A 19,895-nucleotide genomic window follows, 5' to 3' on the forward strand; every position below is an offset into this window, starting at 1 on the left:
AACTATAGGAGGTTTCAGCCTGAAACTTATTCCGTAGGTATATCTGATTGAGGGTTCAAATGCCACCTACACTTGAAAGTTAAATGGCAACATCATTGTCTATAAATGAATAAAATGCCAATCTAACAGCTATAATGTCGACAGTAAATAATTCGTCAGGCGACACATCCGACTCGCGGACTTCTAGTTTGAAACATTATATTGACTTTAAGGATTAGCCTGGATTTGAAATACTCACCTTATGGAAATACAGGCTTTAGGTTGTCAACGTATTGTTTGGAATAAAGAGATATTTAAACAGTCCTAGATTGTCGGAATGCTCTTAGATTTTAGATAATAATTCGTCATGATCCTAATAATAACTTTGTATGAAATATTTCACACACAGAAAAAAGTATATGCAATGTTTCTACAAGGGCTAATGATAGGCTACTCTGGTTGCCCTTTGTCTATCATTAGTTGTCTGGCTTGAAACATTTTGTATTCCTAGTGCATTTTTTGTTATCAAATCATAATAGAACTTAATAAAAAAAATGCCCGCTAGCATTGTTACCTTGATGAAATGTAGGACACATTGTCAGTAAATATTTAGGTGGCTATATTAGAGGTTTTGAAAGCATTTTTACCCTTATGAAATGTTGAACACGCTGTCAGTAACGATTTGGCTATTTTAGAGACTGGGAAGCACTATTAAGAATCTTGAGGCACCTTTCTTCCTAATCTTTTAATGTCAGATAATGTACAAGAAGGTATATTTGTCTCCTGAATGAATACAAAATGTACTGGTGTCCTTAGAATCTGATCATGTTGGTGTAATGTTAATGTCAGAGCAAAAACGCCGAATATATGAGTATGGAAACTGGACATGTTTGATGCCATGGTCTTCATTGAACTTGACCAGAGGGTTTCTGTTTGATGTCCTCAGTGCTCATTTTCACATTAAAATCTAATGCATTTACTGAGGCGAGTGAAATAGGCCCTAATGTATTAAAACATATGTCCAAGTAACAATCCATTTGTAAGCTATATAAATGCATGTACATGTATGTATACTGCCACTCAAATCGGACGATTGGTGATCCTTGGCCTACTCCTAAGCATTACACTGAATATTTGTTAATGTTATATTAACTGAAACTGCGTGTAGAATATTGTTCATACCATGGTATAGTTTACGAAAGTTCATAGTGGGAATTTGACATGGATGGGTTACGGTGTAGACATGGATGGGTTACGGTGTAGACATGGATGGGTTACGATGCAGACATGGGTGGGTTAGGGTGTAGACATGGATTGGTTAGGGTGTAGACATGGATGGGTTAGGGTGCAGACATGGATGGGTTACGGTAAAGACATGGATGGGTTATGGTGCAGACATGAATGGGTTACGGTGTAGACATGGATGGGTTACGATGTAGACATGGGTGGGTTATGGTGTAAACATGGATGGGTTACGATGTAGACATGGATGGGTTACGGTGTAGACATGGATGGGTTATGGTGTAGACATGGGTGGGTTACGATGTAGACATGGGTGGGTTATGGTGTAGACATGGATGGGTTATGGTGTAGACATGGATGGGTTACGGTGTAGACATGGATGGGTTACGATGTAGACATGGATGGGTTATGGTGTAGACATGGATGCGTTACGGTGTAGACATGGATGGGTTACGGTGTAGACATGGATGGGTTATGGTGTAGACATGGATGGGTTACGATGTAGGCATGGATGGGTTACGTTGAAGACATGGATGGGTTACGATGTAGACATGGATGGGTTACGTTGAAGACATGGATGGGTTATGGTGTTGTATTTAGGGTAGGGTAAAATATCCACCCCTTTTCTACTAGTCAATTACATATCATAGCATACATTTTTTATACATCTTAACATTCAGTAATTGTATATCATCTAAGTAATACTGCAGTTATAGTACATTGTATTTCATACATAATTTACTTGCATACATTTTACATTTTGGACATCCTTATTTATTATGTTTAAATACAAAAAAAAATACATTCTTTATTGGAATTCATATTAAATCAAGTTATTGAAAAAAAAATCATGGATCTTGATGTAAAACAAAGAAATATTTTAGAACATATAGTAACGAATTCTCCAACACTATTAAACCTACAAAAACTGTATAAAGGTTAACCAATAATAACCATTTTACTTATCTTTACCATGTATTTGTTTAGAAATCTCGGAAGGACGTGAGTAACTTTGACCGTGAGTTCACCAGTGAGCAGCCCAAACTTACACCCACAGACAAGCTGTTCATCATGAACCTCGACCAGACAGAGTTCTCAGGGTTCTCCTTCGTCAACCCCGAATACATTCTCACTGTATGAGGGCTGCTGCTCACACTTAGATTCTTGGGCCCGATTCCACAAAGAAACTAATACAACAGACTAAGCAACCACTTTTCAGCTTTCTGATTGGATTAATTGTAATTATTATTGTCTGCTTAGATTTTAGGACTTTAAGGGGGAAATAATGATTTTTTAATCTTAAATTGTGAAACCATTTCCGAGCGTTTTGAGCCTTTATAGATGTTGCAATCTGTAGTAAGCTAGTATATATACCTAAGGACAAAAGTTTGGCTCAAATTATCTAACATCTTGAGTCTATGTTTGAGACACCGACTTAGAAGAGCAAAATGTTACTTTTGTTGTAAAAATGTTATTTGAAGAGCAAAGATGGTAAAATTTGCTGTATCTGTCACAATTAACCTGTTCTACAATCAGACACACAACTTTTCTCAAAATTAGTTAGATTATAGATATGTTTAAATGTAAAAATTATGTCGTCTGAAAAAACAGACTCAAGACATTAGTGAATACGGACCCGTCTTGTTTTGTTATAACCCCATATACTTAACGGAACCAACAAATGATATCATTTTGAATTCAACAGTTTCGTTGTAACAATGAACCAATTCCATTTTCTTTCCTCAACTTTTTGGCGGATCTAATGGTTTGTGTTTTTTCTGATGATGCCCCTGATGATCTGAATAAGGGCGATAGTTGAACATTATTTTATCTATGAAAATATCCACTGCCGATGTTCCAATGACATTTAAAGGTACTTGTATTTGCGTCGTTAAGTTTACTATTTGTATAGCAAGGCGTTGCTTAGTCTAAAATAATAGACGTGTTATGCAAGATTCTTCCAATCCCTGCCATATCAAAATTCGTAAAAAAAAATCCATCAACGGACTAGGTTTTGCTCTGTCTGTATATAAGTACTGCTACATGTATGTGCGTGGCCAAATGGTCAATGTTGTGGACATGGATACATCAAAATGTTTCCAACTTGCCAGCTTCCTATCAAAGACCGTTTGTTGACATTCAAGGTCCTTAGTAATTGTACAGCTCTTACTGCCCCCTAGAACCCAAATTACCTACACAAATTTTGCTTTACGTTATTATTTTGAGCACGTTTACGTAAATTTACATAAGTCAAATAGTGGCTTGTATTGCATGACTCCGAGAGCAAAAACGTCTACACATGAGTCTGTTGAAATTAATTCATCTTAATTATTGTGGGTGCCCATGGTAAATCATCTGTAACGTAAATAAGTCAATTGCTTTAAAATAATCTGGTTGAAAGGATTTGCTTACAATAACATAAATAAAACAATACTTTATGTTTGGACGTCTAATTTTAATACTGAAAACCCATGCAGAACTTTTGTCTTTAAGTGTATATGTACAATAAGTTTGCTGACCATATTTTTAAGTCATTTGAGTACCAACTTATAGTAATATTCCTTCATAACTCATTACTTGTCAACTAATTTTGGAAACTATAACGAGATACTATTAAATTTGCTCATTTTTTAAGTCTTCGAAGCACAAGGTATCCAAAGATATTTCATAAACAATATGCTGAAAACTAGTATACATGTTAAATAGATGGACCGTAAATGTTCAGGTAGAATTTATCAAAAAAAATAAAGCTGTAAGGTAATTCAGAGGAATGTAATTTTGTAAATGTTTTATATTAATCAAAATTAAATCACAAAACTTTCTTGAGGGAGTACTTGAGCGAGCATATACTTTATTCTACAGAAACAGACTCCATAGAGTCAACATCTATTTATATTGTCAAGATTGGTGTTGGGATTGCTGAAATTGTGTTTACTTTGTATAGATTAATGGGATTTAAGAGTTACCAGTAATTAACCATTGATTTACATTTGTATTTGTTGAAGTATAACATTCATATTCAGTAAAACTGTGTTTATGAATATAAAAGATAATCAAATGTGCTTGATATTTAAGCTGTATACACACTTGTTTGTTAAACCTATTTTACAATTGCAATTGCAAAATGTCAACATGTGCATGTATTCAATATTTTGAAGACAAATTGCAGCATTATGTGAAGATGTATGAATGCTTCAACGAGGGGTACACAATGCCACAGGTCCCTATATATATATATATATATATATATATATATATATATATATATATATATATATATATATATATATATATATATATATATATATATATATATATTCTTCTGTGTATTATATTGTCATGCTATTTTGTTTTATATATATATTCTTGTTGAATTTTAATGCACGCTCTTTAGAGAAAACATACTATTGTATGGCATTGTCCACACTCATGTCTGTAGGTAAATCATTACCAACATTTAGGGTTTACGGGTTTAACTGGAATATAAGGTTAAAGGGCTTTCTTGTTAGATTTCTATATGAAAAACCCTGCTTACAATAAATACCCGCTTATAAGTTGTTTAGGAAGAAGGGAATACCTTATAAACCATTAATGCTGGTATCCCCTACCTTGATTGATTTGAATATTTGGGACAATGTTCTGACCTATAAGAAATACACAAAACAATAAGGCACAAATCTGTACACATGGGGATTTATGGTTATATATAGCTGATATTATGCTTTACTACTTATTGCAAATGAACTTAGCATTTCAAGTTTTTGAAACATTTCATGATCGTGACTTTAAGTTCGCCCTTTTCCATCAAATGAATTAAAATCAAGTGAAAAAATCTATAGCCCATTGAACGAATTCCCACATCAGAGAAACCGGCGGCAACCATCAGTGATAAAGCATACACTGACGTATCACCAGGATTTAACTACTGAACAGGGGGACTTGTTACCCTATCCATAGTATGCCGCTGTTTGGGAAGTTAAATTTTCGAACTCTTCGGTGGAAAATAGCATTGCAATCGCGCTTTGTTTTACTGATTTACTAGTTTGTATGCAAACAGTTGTGGAATGCAATGTCAATAACATATTTACCACTTAACAGCTTAAGCTGTTGCCACACAGCTGTTGCAGCGGCGAACGTTGTTTTTCAATTCACCAAAGTTAGCAGTTTAGTCTACCATTTTTACTACATGGCACGCACGACAGGCGTATGTATTCGATTGCCAGGTTGTTGCTCTATTGTTTAATGCAATTTAAATGACTAATTTGCACACCACATTTTTAAAATCAAAACCACAAACTTAAGTTTCGGCAATACACTGATGTCGCCTTCTTTTTTGTTGGGGTGTCCTTTTGTATGTGAGCTTGCCCAACATTTAGGACATGTTTTACCATTTTACTATTGCACTATTGCTGTAAATGCCAGTGGATTTTCTTATATCTATCTTGTGTACTGCTTATTACTGACACTGGTTATTCAAATTCACATTAACCGCGACAATCAGAAAAAGGCCCCTCGAAAAAGCGGGGAATTATTGCTATGCACATGTCATGCCATGGTTGGTTATGACCCTTTTTTATGTTGATGTCAGCAGATTAAAATGTTCAGGGCCACAGTGACCTTGAACACAATAACCCTTGCCGAAGAGAACGCTTGGAATTACGGTCCACTAATTTGGTGTACAGGGGCATAGAGGTTTTTAAAAAAACATCTCTTGAGGTCTATTGATGCCTTTTCGTCCGACGAGGCCCACTCGGGGGCATTTGCCACGTGACTATGACAGCTCTTGTTAACCTTAAAACAAGACCCCATTCCTGCTTGTCGCGGTTAATATATGTTGCAAAGTATACAAACTGACGCACATCATTTGATTGCGGATAAATCATTTACAACTTATTGTCACTGATAAAGCATTTTAGTAAAAATGTTATTTTCTTTTTAAACACTCAACAGAGTAATTATTAAAATATACAGCCACAACCTTACGCGAAAATTATTTCTTTTATTTTTGTATTGGAGCTACAGTTAATAATGATATTTGCTTCAATTGCTCTAACCATGATATTTTTTATCTTTCCATAATTAGATTATCTAGTGAAGTATATTGTATGTTGTAATGTCAAGTTGGAAACTAGTCGTCCCTTTTAATATTACATGTATAACCGATTATTCTCAGATTTGTTTTTTCGACATTTTACATATGTACATCGGTATATATCTTTATGAATTCGATACGAACATAATTTGTTAAATAAAATATATTATCTTACGGATTTTTTCACTGCCCCCAATTTGATAAAAGCGATCCTGGATTGGGCAAGGACCTGCCGACGCCCTAACCTCAAGACACCCGCAGTTCTAGTACTGATATAATGAACGAACATCTAACATGCACATGTGTGTGCATAATCAACCCTGCAACGAGGGCACACAATCTGATAAGGAACGGCCATTTTATGATATTTTAGTATATTTTGCTTCCGCACGATTTTTTTTTAAATTACGACTTTGTGTCAAATGGTGTATGAACTGGTCCATGATAAAAAAAAAAAAACAACATTGAATACCACTTAACTTCAAACATGTTTATTTTGAATATATTTACAAATATAACAAATAAAAATACACAATATTATTATATACGCCATAGAGCCTCTCGCGTAAAATGGCATTGCTATGTTTCTACCTGACAATGTTTTTCGTCACTATTAATCTACTACACTCATGTATCTTCGGTTTAAAAACGCACACTTCTTTGTCGCTGGTCAACGCATATATTTTTGATTACTTATAGGTTTTCAAGACAAAACAACAACAACGTTTCGCTGGTAGATAAACAGAAATTGTGACTTAATGACGGACAAAACCAGTATTTAAGGAACATAAGTATTTTTTTAAGTTTGATGTCAATTTTCTTGCTCAATTTCGGTCTTTGGCAGATTCTCTGGAAGATCTTGCACATGCATTTGAATACAAGTTGTAAGTCTTTATTGCTGCACATTTAACACAGTCGTAGTTTAACTTCAGTTTCCGGTTGATGAAAATCCCAAACCCCAATGCCAACTTCTACTTTAGAAGGTGTTGCAAATATATTTTAGTATATTGTTGTTCCGACAATTGTTTTTTTTTTAAATAACAATTTTGTGTCACATCGCTTACTGTTCCCTAAGCGGAAACAATTTATATTGCACACATTTAAAATAAATATAATTGTTTACATACATACTATATTTACATAATATTTTGTCTGTTCCATTAATTCATTGGTCCTAATGTAGTTTCCTAACAATTTGCAATCATTTTCGGTTGATGAAAAGGCGATCTTTTTCTGTCGGTTAATTGGTGTCACGGATTGAGGTCTCGTCCTAAAGTTGCTATTTTCCAGTGGTCAGCGGGTCAAAGTCTTCTTAATTGTCCACTTTTCCTAGAAACACTCAACTACAGCAATTAATTATAGTAATACCGGTATAAAATATGCGGCATTACTTTACACCTGAGAGTGAGAGTTTATATCGTTTATATGATTTCCTTGCGTTGAAAGAGGGTTTAGTCATCCATCTTTTCTAGCACAGTGGTTACCATGTTGAAAGAACGAATTACCAAGAAATGTCAATGCTGTTGCTAGAAATACGCCCGTCACGTGTCACGAATATTGTTATATATCGTCTATGTCTGCGTTTTGAGATCTGCGTTATATTTCTTTGTAGACTGTTTTGAAAGTATGTGTTATATACTAGTGAAAGCTCATATGTGTGGAATAAACACGCTAATTGAAGTAGGTAAGAAACAAAGACATATGTGTTTTTGGAAGATTTAAAAAAAAGCTTAATTTTTAATATTCTCTTGGATGGTTTATTTAAATTAAACAACAGCTCATCAATGTCCAAGAGGGACAAACCTATATATTTAATACATGAAGTGTAAGTAAATAAGTACGGGGAAAAAACTGAAAAATAGGAAAAAGTTAAATAAAAATAAACAATCAGACAAACAAGCAAATAAATACATATATTAATTTATATGTAACATATTTGTTGTTTCATACTGGTGATAGAAGACATTAAATAAGAAGAGATTTAAATGGAAAAGCAGGAGCATAATAAAATAATAAGGGTGTCGCCCCTTCCCCATAGATTTCAAAATACCGCTTAATTTTGAATCGGATTTCGGAATACCGCTTTTAAAATGAAATTCTGAATATTATTTAGTATAAATATTGAATAAATTGTCTCAATTTTGCTTTATGCTCACGAGTACATTTTCTTTCTATCGTGGTTTCTCTGGCACTCTACTCCATAGTGGTCATACTGTTATTATTATTATTATTATTATTATTATTATTATTATTATTGTGAGTTTACAGTGAGTTAACACGAATAGGGAGACGTACAACATATGTAGGCCTGTTTAGGTAGGGATCCGGAGAAAATTGTATTTAAAGAAGAAGCGTTAAAAAATCTGGAATAATTAAAACAATTAGTAACATGTTTTCTGGTATTGCATGCCAACGTTGTCTGCCTTAAATCAAATACATGGAAAACTTTATCATTAATAATTTAATACATGATTATACATTTAACATGCAATAATGTAATTATGATTTATACTAGATATAAATGAAAACCAGCTAAGTGAGCCAAAAAACAAACAAACCCGGAATGCGACCGAAAGTTCGTGAAGATCACACCCTAACTCTATAGTTGTTGACGGTAATCACTTCAGACTAAGCCCAGTTGATTCTTAGAATTGTGCGGGCCTTCACACCAACAGTCAAGTTCACACAAAATTATGGTTATTCCAAAGAAATATGAAATAGAAGAAAAAAGACCGCGTAGAATTCATATGTTCTTTCCGTTTCTTTTATATACCTATTTACGCAGTCAATCTGTATAATAAATACATTGTTCAAAACCAACTATTATTTGGAGCTACTCCACAGACTTTAATATTTGATGAACGTGGCTTGCGAAGATTTCTATATTTGGCGCTGGGAGTAAAAGGTTCGGAGGATTTGGAAAATGCCCGTTTCCATGACCCCAACAACATACATGTAGATTTTGCCCCAAACAATGTACATGCAGATTTGCCCCTGTCAATGAGCCAAACAATATACATGTAAATTTTGATGTGGTACGAGGTGAGCGGGCGCCTTCCCCCTGAGAAAAAATTTATTCATTCTTTGAAAATGTCGCCAAGTGGACGATTTAATTGGGAATGAATGTCATTGTATTTTCTGTCATTTTTCTTATGGAATACGAACCCCGTTTTTCTATGAGTGGAATCCGGCGAAAACAAATGCACAAATTCTGACAGTGTTTATGTTGCAAAAAAATAAATGTATTCTGTAAAATTTAATTCAAACGCCAAAAAGCATTGTAATATGTTTTCTTTGTGTTTGCCATCAACTTTTTAAAGTGTTTCAATTGGGCCATAGACACAAGTGAACAGACGGTCGTTTTAATATTCTTTTTACGGATATAAATATAATAAATGGGTTTAGTTTTTTTAAGAAACTACAGCTTGGGGCCTAGCATTTATTCGATTTCGAATTTTAATTTATGATTCAGTAAAGTACATTTGAAACAAATAAACAAGTTTTATCAAGTATGTAATCGTACCAGGGTCACCATAACCGCGCGTTTATAACCACTGCTGCGTAGCGCAAATACGGGTGAACCCTAGCAGCCAATCGAATTGCCGCTTTCAGCCCAACAAGGAAGTTTAAATTAGTGCGAATGCATTAAGTCGTTCGGATATGTGACGATTGCATAATATTATTCCTCTGTTTTACGTCAATATAAGGCTCTAGTTGTGCAAAAAAAATGCTGTATAAACTATAGCGTCTTAAAAGTCCAATGTATAACGATTCTTAATAAAAACTTAAAAAAACACACACAGAACAATTTGAGATTTTTTATTATGCTGTAAATAGTAAGGGACTAATTCACAATATGTTTTAAAGACACTTGCAGTGATTATTTTCATGTTTAACTATTGATATTTCACCTGAAAAAGATTTTGCCATTCAAAAATCAAATAAAATTACTCAAAATATCACCTTATGTAGATTTCCATAAAATCAATGCCAAGATTAGCAGGATTTTAGTGTATACATTTGTTTGAGCTCACTTGCAATGGTTGTCATTAAAATGCCAATGAGTCTACTTCCATTGAAGGCAACAACAAACCATCGACGACAGTCAAATATTGTTTTAAACGAAATCTCACAAATAATTTTGCTTAAACCAAATCAACGGAAACAAAAAAGTATATAATAATTAGTATGGTTATAATTATAATTACAACATTATCAAAATGTACATTTATATTGTCTTGTTGTTGTATTGTGTTTTGTTTGGTTAAATGTATAAACCATCCATTTTGATATATATATATGTTTCAATAATGGTTTTTTTATCTTCTTATACAAGCGTTAAGTCATTTAACTTTGACAGGTCTGCTCTTTGAAAACTACCATGGAATGCTACTGTATGTAACTGATGACGCAATTGACCTCAAGGAAGCATTGGGGATTCCTTTTTATTGAATTTTCAAAAGTGACTTAAATATGAAATTTATTTTTCTTTCATTCATACAATATATTCATAATTGTTATTTAGTGTTGTTGTGAGTTACACGTTATGCTAAGTTGGTGATTTCAAGTCCGCCTTTTTGTAAGGAAGACCATAGATCATCATATGTAATGCAAATTAGTGGGCGGGAAAACAAAACCTATAAATTTACATGAAATTGCATAACTTTCTGACAACAGATGTTTACATACAAATATAGATGCATATATTTAATGTACTATTAACAGTGTTATAATAAGAGTATTGTTTTTTTGAAATTCCATATTCAACCATAGCAGAAATTACAAAAATCGCAGCTCTGGAAACATTAACAATATTACATTTGCGACTTGCGCCATGAAAAGTATGTTGAGTAACGCACATTTTGTATCCGAATTATTCAAGTGATTATAGATAAATTGAACATTTAGATGATGGAAATACAAATTAAAAGGTATACATAATCAAACTACATGTAATAAACTTATTTCAGCTCATTTCGAAATCAATTGTTGCACACTTTTGCCATCTTCTAAATAAAGAAATTATACAGAACATATCAACATGCAAACTGCTAAACACATCATGATGTTATGTTTAAAATAATAGAGAAAGATCTTCTTGCCACATGATATAAATACTTTTTTCTCGGTTACTACGACAAAACTCAGCAAAGAAAAATAGTTTAAATAAATTAATTTGAATGTATTAAATAATTAAATAAATAAATTAATGAATGAATAAATAAATAAGTAAATAAATAAATGAATAAATAGATAAATAAATAAATAAATAAATAAATAAATAAATATTATTTATTTAAATGAATAAATAAATTAATTAATTATTAAATAAAAAAAAAAAAAAAAAAATAAATAAATAAATAAATAAATAAATAAATAAATAAAAAAAATAAAAAAATAAAAATAAATAAATAAATAACAAACAAACAAACAAACAAACAAACAAACAAATAAATAAATAAATAAATAAGGGAATGAAAAAAGCTTCAAATGGATGAAAAAACACGAATGAATGAATAAATTAATATGATAAATATTTAATTCTTTTGATAAATATATGAATGGATAAAGGCATTGCAAGTTAAACTTTAGAGTAAAGGTGATCTAAGAATACTGTAACAAAATAATGAACTTGGCGACATTTCGGCAACGGGGACTGTATATAAAGAGCGACTTGACCAGTTCAGTAGGTCAATCGGTGATGTGCTGATATCTAACATGGGTTAAAGTAAGATTCCTTTAATAGAATGATGCTTGCAATTTTAAAACCTTTATTAATACAACTCATTTTTAAACATCAGATTGTTATTGGTTAGATAAAGGTTAGAATATAAAATATATGTACAAAAACACTTAACGAAACTGCACTGTTTCTGTTTGTTGAAGGTTCATTAAATATACTGGTGTAACATGTATTTTCATTTCCTTCGATAATACAAGGTAATACTTCGTCTGAAATGTCCAGAAAAACTCGACATACCAGTTCAATTACGCTCATAGAACACCAAGAACGCTATTTTTATCAACAAAAACGTGTTCAATAATTCTATTTTGTAGAAATTCCAATGTAAATTTTGCAGACAAGTTAATAATAATAAGAATAATAATCATAATAATCATAATAATAATATTATAATTATAATAATGATAATAATAATAATAACAACAAAAACAACAATGAAAATAATAACAATAATAATAATAATGATAATAATAATAATAATACTGATAAATCTTAAAAGTATACTACAGTACTACATTATTTATACAATTCGACACACCAGCACATATAAATACGGGTACATACCTGACATACTCCAAAGACACACAAAATGCAGACGAACACGCAAAATAAGGATTTCACGGGGCATTATTTTACTCCATCTTAAAAATGCCACGAGATACCCCGATTATACGCGCAAAACGCAAAACTGCGTTAAGATATTACAAACACACGGACGGACACTAATGTAATAAATAAGTAAACACACGTACTCACTCGATTATAACACTGGAATGATATTTATTGGCCTATACATGAAAGCCGCCCTATTTAGCTCAATTCATGGAAGTCGGCTCGACCTTCCTTCTAGGAAGTGTTACTATATTTGGACCTGTTATAAATAGATATATTTGAAATTCGCGCGGTGTCATTTCTCCATTTATAAATACCCGCAATTGGCAAAATAATCAAGTTGAAGAAATTGAAATTCTTATTTCATAAATAAACAATGCTGCATGTAAATTTTAATAAAATCTTTGTCTATAAAAACGACCGTATATAATTTCTACATTAGCAGACCAGACAGATCGGCTTTATCTAAATTACTTTTATTGTAGGTCTAATTTTATTTTGTTGTTTGTGGGTTTATTAAGCAGTAGATGGAATTATTGATTTATATATTAAAACAAAAAGATCTTAGTTGATGCGGTCATAAATATGGCAAAAATCTGGGATTAATATGCGTATAATTGTCCCAGTTAATATGAAATAGATTTTTGTAAGAAAGAAAAGAAAGACAACCCAATTTGAAATTTGTGTGTAAATTATTGATATTTGAGATTTCCATTGTTCAAAATGGATCAGAGTCACAGAATCACGTTAAGTTGTTTGTTTTTCTGATATTATTAAAAGATGTCTTCTTATGCTCATTACTAATTCACAATGGCTATGTTATTAAATGCGAAGTCGGCAAAAAGTGCGTCAAAGCTTTGTTTTTATTTTTGTTTTATTTTTATTGGCTTCTGACCGAAACTAATATACCACCAACATCCTTCCTTTTTAATGATTTGTACACAACAATCTCAATTAAGAGTACCCGGTTCAATACTCTGCCGCGTCATACCAAAGAGGATTGTTAAAAATGGTACCAGTGGTTCACATCACCTGCCAAACGGATTCGAGGAAAATACTTGTACTGGTTAATACATTGAGTTCGCAGTACCGGTAAAATCATAGAAAGTTGTATCCAGTATATCGATGCTTTACGACGGGCACGTTAAAACAACCAATGGGTACCTATATTCGAAAAAGGGCTACAGTAATTTACCTGGACTCCATTGTATCTCGCACTATCTCTTCTGCTCTGTGGTCTTTAAATCAACAACTAAGGACCACATTGAAAATAAGTAAAGTTTTATCGAATATCGTAATATCTGAAATATATACATACATACGATATATACTGAAACAGTTTTGGATCCAGAGCAACTCAATTCTTCTTGATGACCCCACCCTTCCCAACCAAACAACGCTCCGATCTCTCCTTTTCTCCAACTACAGTGGTGTTAACTGCTGTGTGTTGGCGTGTTGCCGTACGGTGATATTTGTTTTCTGGTCTAGGCAATTATTCCGTATAACTACATCTGAAGCTGATGCTATGAGGCGTTGACAGTATTGCCAATAGTACCATTCCTGTTCCAGGCTCAGTGTTGACGAGAATGGCGTTTTTATACTCCTTTTCTATTATTTATCAGTTCCAGAATGCGTTTTATTTTATTTTTTTATTGCATTTTTGTTTCACGAAATGCAACAGTTTAAAAATAACTGTTGAAATAGTCTTTGTCGGATTCAGTTCTCCTCAATGCCCATTGCTTTAGATATATCATTTTGGAGTTCGGATCTTACAATGTATGCATTTTTCACTCGAACTTAACTTCACGTTCTATGCCAAAGTTCATAATAATAGAGCTTTTATCAATAATGCCGCATTCTTCTACAACAAACTATTTGAACGTTTCCGTTATTGGTTGTACGTCAGACAAATTTAGAGTGCGGACACCGTGTAAATACTTTGTTTGCCAATTCGAGGGTGATTACTCTGGAGTGATTCAGTCAACATAAACACATTTTTTTTTAATTTGGTGATGATCGGACTAAGGCTTTTAACGTTACTGGTCGGACAAAATCGATTTTCAGTATTATTATAATTGAAGGGCGATAATTCTCGAGTGCATCGAGCGATATGGCTGGTTAATGTACGTACAAGCGGCTCCAAGAGGTAAGGAGAGGCACTCCTAAAATCGTCAAATTTTACGTTTAATATCGGAGAAAAAAGTAATAAAATACGCCCAAAATGCACCATTTCGGACTAGAAATTGTGGAAGTTTTCGTATGGCAGTACCCACAAACCCCCTGCCAACATTTTAAACCATCTAAAGCTCGGTTCTGAGAGAGGGACGAATGGAAAAAGGATGTGCCCCGAAGTAACGCCCCCTCTGACGTCATTTCCTCGATCAGCCACTGCATTTCCGACCAAATGTAATGATGATTGAAAAAAGGCTTCTAATGCTATTGATGGGACAAAACCACTTTTAGTAATTCCTATAATTAAAGGGCGATAACTCTCAAGTGACTCGAGCAATATTATGTTCAACCGCATTCCGACACAATTTGGTGATAATTGGACAAAGTAAATAGACAGGACAACATACTGGACACCAGTAGGCCGCATGTGAAACTATAATAAGTCCCGATATACAAACAGGCGTATAAAAATCGACACGGGAAACCACTTACTACAATGAAAAAAAACACCAAAATAATGGCATCGGAAACTACTATGAAGCCATAGCAACAAAACAACACTAGACTAGCACTAGGGCATGCATATCCCCCGTGTTTACATTACTCGCATGTGTCAAAAGGCGGACAAAAAATTGTTAAAACTTTCGTGGGGAGAACCCCAGAACCCATCTGCCAACATTTTAAACTATTTCAATTTCGGCTTTGTGAGAGGGACGAATGCACGTCAAAAGGTTGTTCCCCTAAGTTACACCCTCTCTAGCATCATTTCCTGGATCCGCCCCTGTTTACTACTTAGTTCTTGAAAAGGCTTTGAAACCCTATATGCCAGAAACGGATTTGAAATTCGGGGTAGGGCTGTGTTCCCTATCATATATATTAGTAGTAAAAACGTCAAAACTCTTCTTGTCAGAAATTGATTTGAGATTTATTTCGCGGAAAGAAGAAAAAAGAAAACCGCTTCTGGAGATTTCCTGTGAAACACCTTTTTGTTGGTATTGTTGTGAAAATGAAAAGAAGGATTTTGCCTTAGATTTGCTCCTCTACCGGATTTTTGTACATGTGCTCTCGCAATAATTATTTAAAAAGCTATGAAAAGTAGGGTCGCCGGGAAGCGGGGAGGAGCCGGTTTAGAGCCATCGTACCTCTATAGTTTTGTGTTGTAATGCACCATATTGCAATCAATATGTATCAGACATCTTGGCCATATCCGTAAGTGATGATAAATACATGTGCAAAGGAAAAATAAGTTTTGCCAGTTTAATATATTATATTCAGTAAGGCCTTCCGTGTGAAATATGCAGCACTAGACCAATAAATTCATACTGGTTGTGTGTGTATGATAAGTTCTTGATTTAATGAACTACAACTGAGCTGCGTGTTTCCAGTTGGTTTGTCCCTATAAATAAGAACTACTAATGGCCCTCCACATTTTGAAATCGACCGAAAAAAATCCTCCATCAAAGGCGTAAGATACCATGGCTTAATTTATAGTACATTCTCGGGAATATAACCCAAGCCTTCCATGGGTTTCTGAAACTTCCTTTAGAACAGCTTTCACCTAAATCAACTTGCCTTATTATTTTCTATTTCTCCATGTCATTCTCTTGCACTAAATTGTAGTTTTAGTCGCTTTTGCCTTTCTATGCAATTATCATAACCAATTACAAACAGCAGGCAACTCATTATGTATAGTGTGTTACAATTAAAATTCTAGTTAAACATAGTAAACAATGATTTTTTTTTCTGACATTTTAACATAGGAACTTGGATATAGTTAAGTTATAACATAGCATATCAAATGTTAACGACAATTAATGTACCTTATTAAAACTAAAAAAAACAACAACAAAAAACAATTCTGTTTATGTATGCCTGGTGACCCCATGTTTTTTTGTTATCATTTGAAAGATTTAGGAATATAAAAAGAATATGTGAAAAACATACCGAACATATATTTCAAAGTCGTCTTTCGGCCTTGAGAGATTGTATATATGGGTAATTTTCACGGCGACTTTTAGTCGAAATAAAAAACAAGTGCAAACGACAATAACTTTCTCTCCAATGAATCAGTTTATTATTATTATTATTATTATTATTATTATTATTATTATTATTATTATTATTATTATTATTATTAATGTTATTATTATTATTATTATTATTATTATTATTATTATTATTATGATCATTAAAAAAAAATATTATTATTATTATTACTATTATTATTATTATTATTATTATTATTATTAGAATCTAAAAATGATTTGTGGTCACCAGGACTTATTTTTATTGCCAAATGGCACTGCCATGCCGGTCGATAAAATGAGCAGCTGATTTGTACATGGACAAAAGGTCCCGTATTGGATTTGTACGTGGACAAAAGGTCCCGTATTGGATTTGTACGTGGACAAAAGGTCCCGTATTGGATTTGTATGTGGACAAAACGTCCCGTATCAGATTTGTACGTGGACAAAACGTCCCGTATCGGATTTGTACGTGGACAAAAGGTCCCGTATTTGATTTGTACGTGGACAAAAGGTCCTGTATTGGATTGATAAGTGGACAAAAGGTCCCGTATTAGATTTGTACGTGGACAAAAGGTCCCGTATTGGATTTGTACGTGGACAAAAGGTCCCGTATTGGATTTGTAAGTGGACAAAAGGTGCCGTATTGGATTTGTATGTGGACAAAACGTCCCGTACCAGATTTGTACGTGGACAAAACGTCCCGTATCGGATTTGTACGTGGACAAAAGGTCCCGTATTGGATTTGTATACATGTGGACAAAACGTCCCTATCAGATTTGTACGTGGACAAAACGTCCCGTATCGGATTTGTTCGTGGACAAAACGTCCCGTATTTGATTTGTACGTGAACAAAAGGTCCTGTATTGGATTGATAAGTGGACAAAATGTCCCCTATTGAATTTGTACGTGGACAAAAGGTCCCGTATTGGATTTGTACGTGGATAAAGGTCCCGTATTGGATTTGTACGTTGACAAAAAGTCCCGTATTGGATTTGTACGTGGACAAAAGTCCCGTATTTGATTTGTACGTGGACAAAAGGTCCCGTATTGGATTGGAAAATTTAACAAGAGATCCCGTATTGGATTTGTAAATGAACAAGAGGTCCTGTATTGGATTTGTAAATGAACAAGAGGTCCCGTATTGGATTTGTTAATGATCAAGAGGTCCGAATTGAATTTGTAAATGAACAAGAGGTCCGTATTGGATTTGTAAATGAACAAGAGGTCCCGTATAGGATTTGTAAATGTACTAGAAGTCCCGTATTGAATTTGTTAATGTACAAGAGGTCCCGTATTGGATTTGTAAGTGTACAAGAGGTCCCGTATTGGATTTGTAAATGAACAATAGATCCCGTATTGGATTTTTACATGTACAAGAAGTCCGTATGGGATTTGAAAATGAACAAGAGGATTTGTTTTGCGGAGTTCGGCGCCTTAAAGAAGGTTATTCAGCATTGCTCCAATTGTATTTGTTTGTTTGTTTTTTCATCTAATAAAAAAAACATAAATATTATGTTGTTGCTAATGATTTTCTTCGTCATTCGGGTAACAAAAACCTTGGCTTTACAGATGCATTTATTGTTAAAAAATACTTTTTAAATTCATTTTTAGGAAAAAAAACTAATATCGAAATGCGGTTTGCTAATTAAATCTTTTCTGATGAAATGTATAATAAAGTTTCGAAATAAGTAAATACAAACTTGAACATTTACAACTGTACAGTAATAAATAGACATGAGACAGACATTTTGAACAATGTACATGGACGTCAAACACATAACGGTTGCAATGGAATATGTCAACGTGCATGTATGGTAACAATATATTTATTCGATTGTATTACTTTCTGTTAAATAAACGTTAACAAATCATTAAATTTCAATATAATTGCTCTTAACTAAAAAAAATAAAATAGGTTCAGCTAAATTTATTTCATAAAAAATGCACATTGTGGTTAATTTATATCAATTATTTAGCAATATATTTCGTAAGATATCATCGGTTTTTGCAGTGTTTGCCCATATGGAAATATTTATTGCAAGCACTCTTGGTTTAATAATAATAATAATAATAATAATAATAATAATAAAAATAATAATAATAATAATAATTATAATAATAATAATAATAATAATAAAAATACCTTGTGTTTCTTAATCAAATAATAAATTTAACCATAAACATTAAGTGCTATATTATACCGGATCTATGAATATTAGGCTGCACATTGATTTATGAAGAAACAAGCAATAGAAATAAAGATATATTCTGTATTGAAATAGTTAATGAAAGAATAAGGCGGAATCTCATCTTGTCTGATTAAGCTTTCTTTTCATTGAATGCTAACTTCAATTCAATTAGATAAAAATATCTTTATGTTATGACCAAATGAGTCACATGTAATTTATATGTATACAAGTTGTTATGAATGATAAAATTACCTATGGTGTTGTGATCAAAAATTAAAAAAGCGCTAAAACAAACATATTTCATTTGCTCGTCCGAATGTTTTATTGGCTGTTTAACAAATATAATCATTCTTAATTTTCAAAATATAACCTTATCAGTATTGTTATTTCGTTGTCGAAAACAATGTTATTATAAGAAAGTACGAAGGAACACTTAATTACAACACTAATCTAAAACCAAAAACATGATGTTGTTCATTGCTGAATATCATCGAATTTTACGCATAAAACTTCAGTTTTCTGAGAACAGTGATCAGAACAGGTTTTTATTTTTTCAAATATTTAAAGTCAACATTCTTTAATCCTGATCTACTCAAGTTCTGCATGATTAGTATCAACAATCAGAAAGAACGTCAAATCCGTGGTGAAAGACATCGCCAAATACATTTTAGCTGCTATGAGTGTGATTATTTAGAAAATCCCGGGGCATTATTAGCAAAGTCACAATACATGCCACGGAGAAACTCTAACACAACACACTCGTTACACACGTTAACGTACTCTCAACGTTAAAAACAGTCCGTGTCTTATGTGACCACACCGTGAAAAAGCGCAGACAA

The 19,895-nt window shown here is 33.0% G+C and overlaps 1 protein-coding gene across 1 annotated transcript in view; it reads left to right on the top strand.

Annotated features, from left to right (window-relative positions):
* Positions 1–4,457, top strand: part of LOC128202729 (calcium-dependent protein kinase C-like) — a 123,234-nt gene extending 118,777 nt beyond the window's left edge. Inside the window, exon 16 of the mRNA XM_052903818.1 lies at positions 2,209–4,457. Within this exon, the coding sequence (XP_052759778.1) occupies positions 2,209–2,361 (153 nt within the window). The 3' untranslated portion in view covers positions 2,362–4,457. The remainder of the gene's footprint in view (positions 1–2,208) is intronic.
* The last annotated feature ends 15,438 nt before the right edge of the window (positions 4,458–19,895 follow it).

This window comes from Mya arenaria, chromosome 2, assembly GCF_026914265.1.
Source record: "Mya arenaria isolate MELC-2E11 chromosome 2, ASM2691426v1".
Taxonomy (NCBI): domain Eukaryota; kingdom Metazoa; phylum Mollusca; class Bivalvia; order Myida; family Myidae; genus Mya; species Mya arenaria.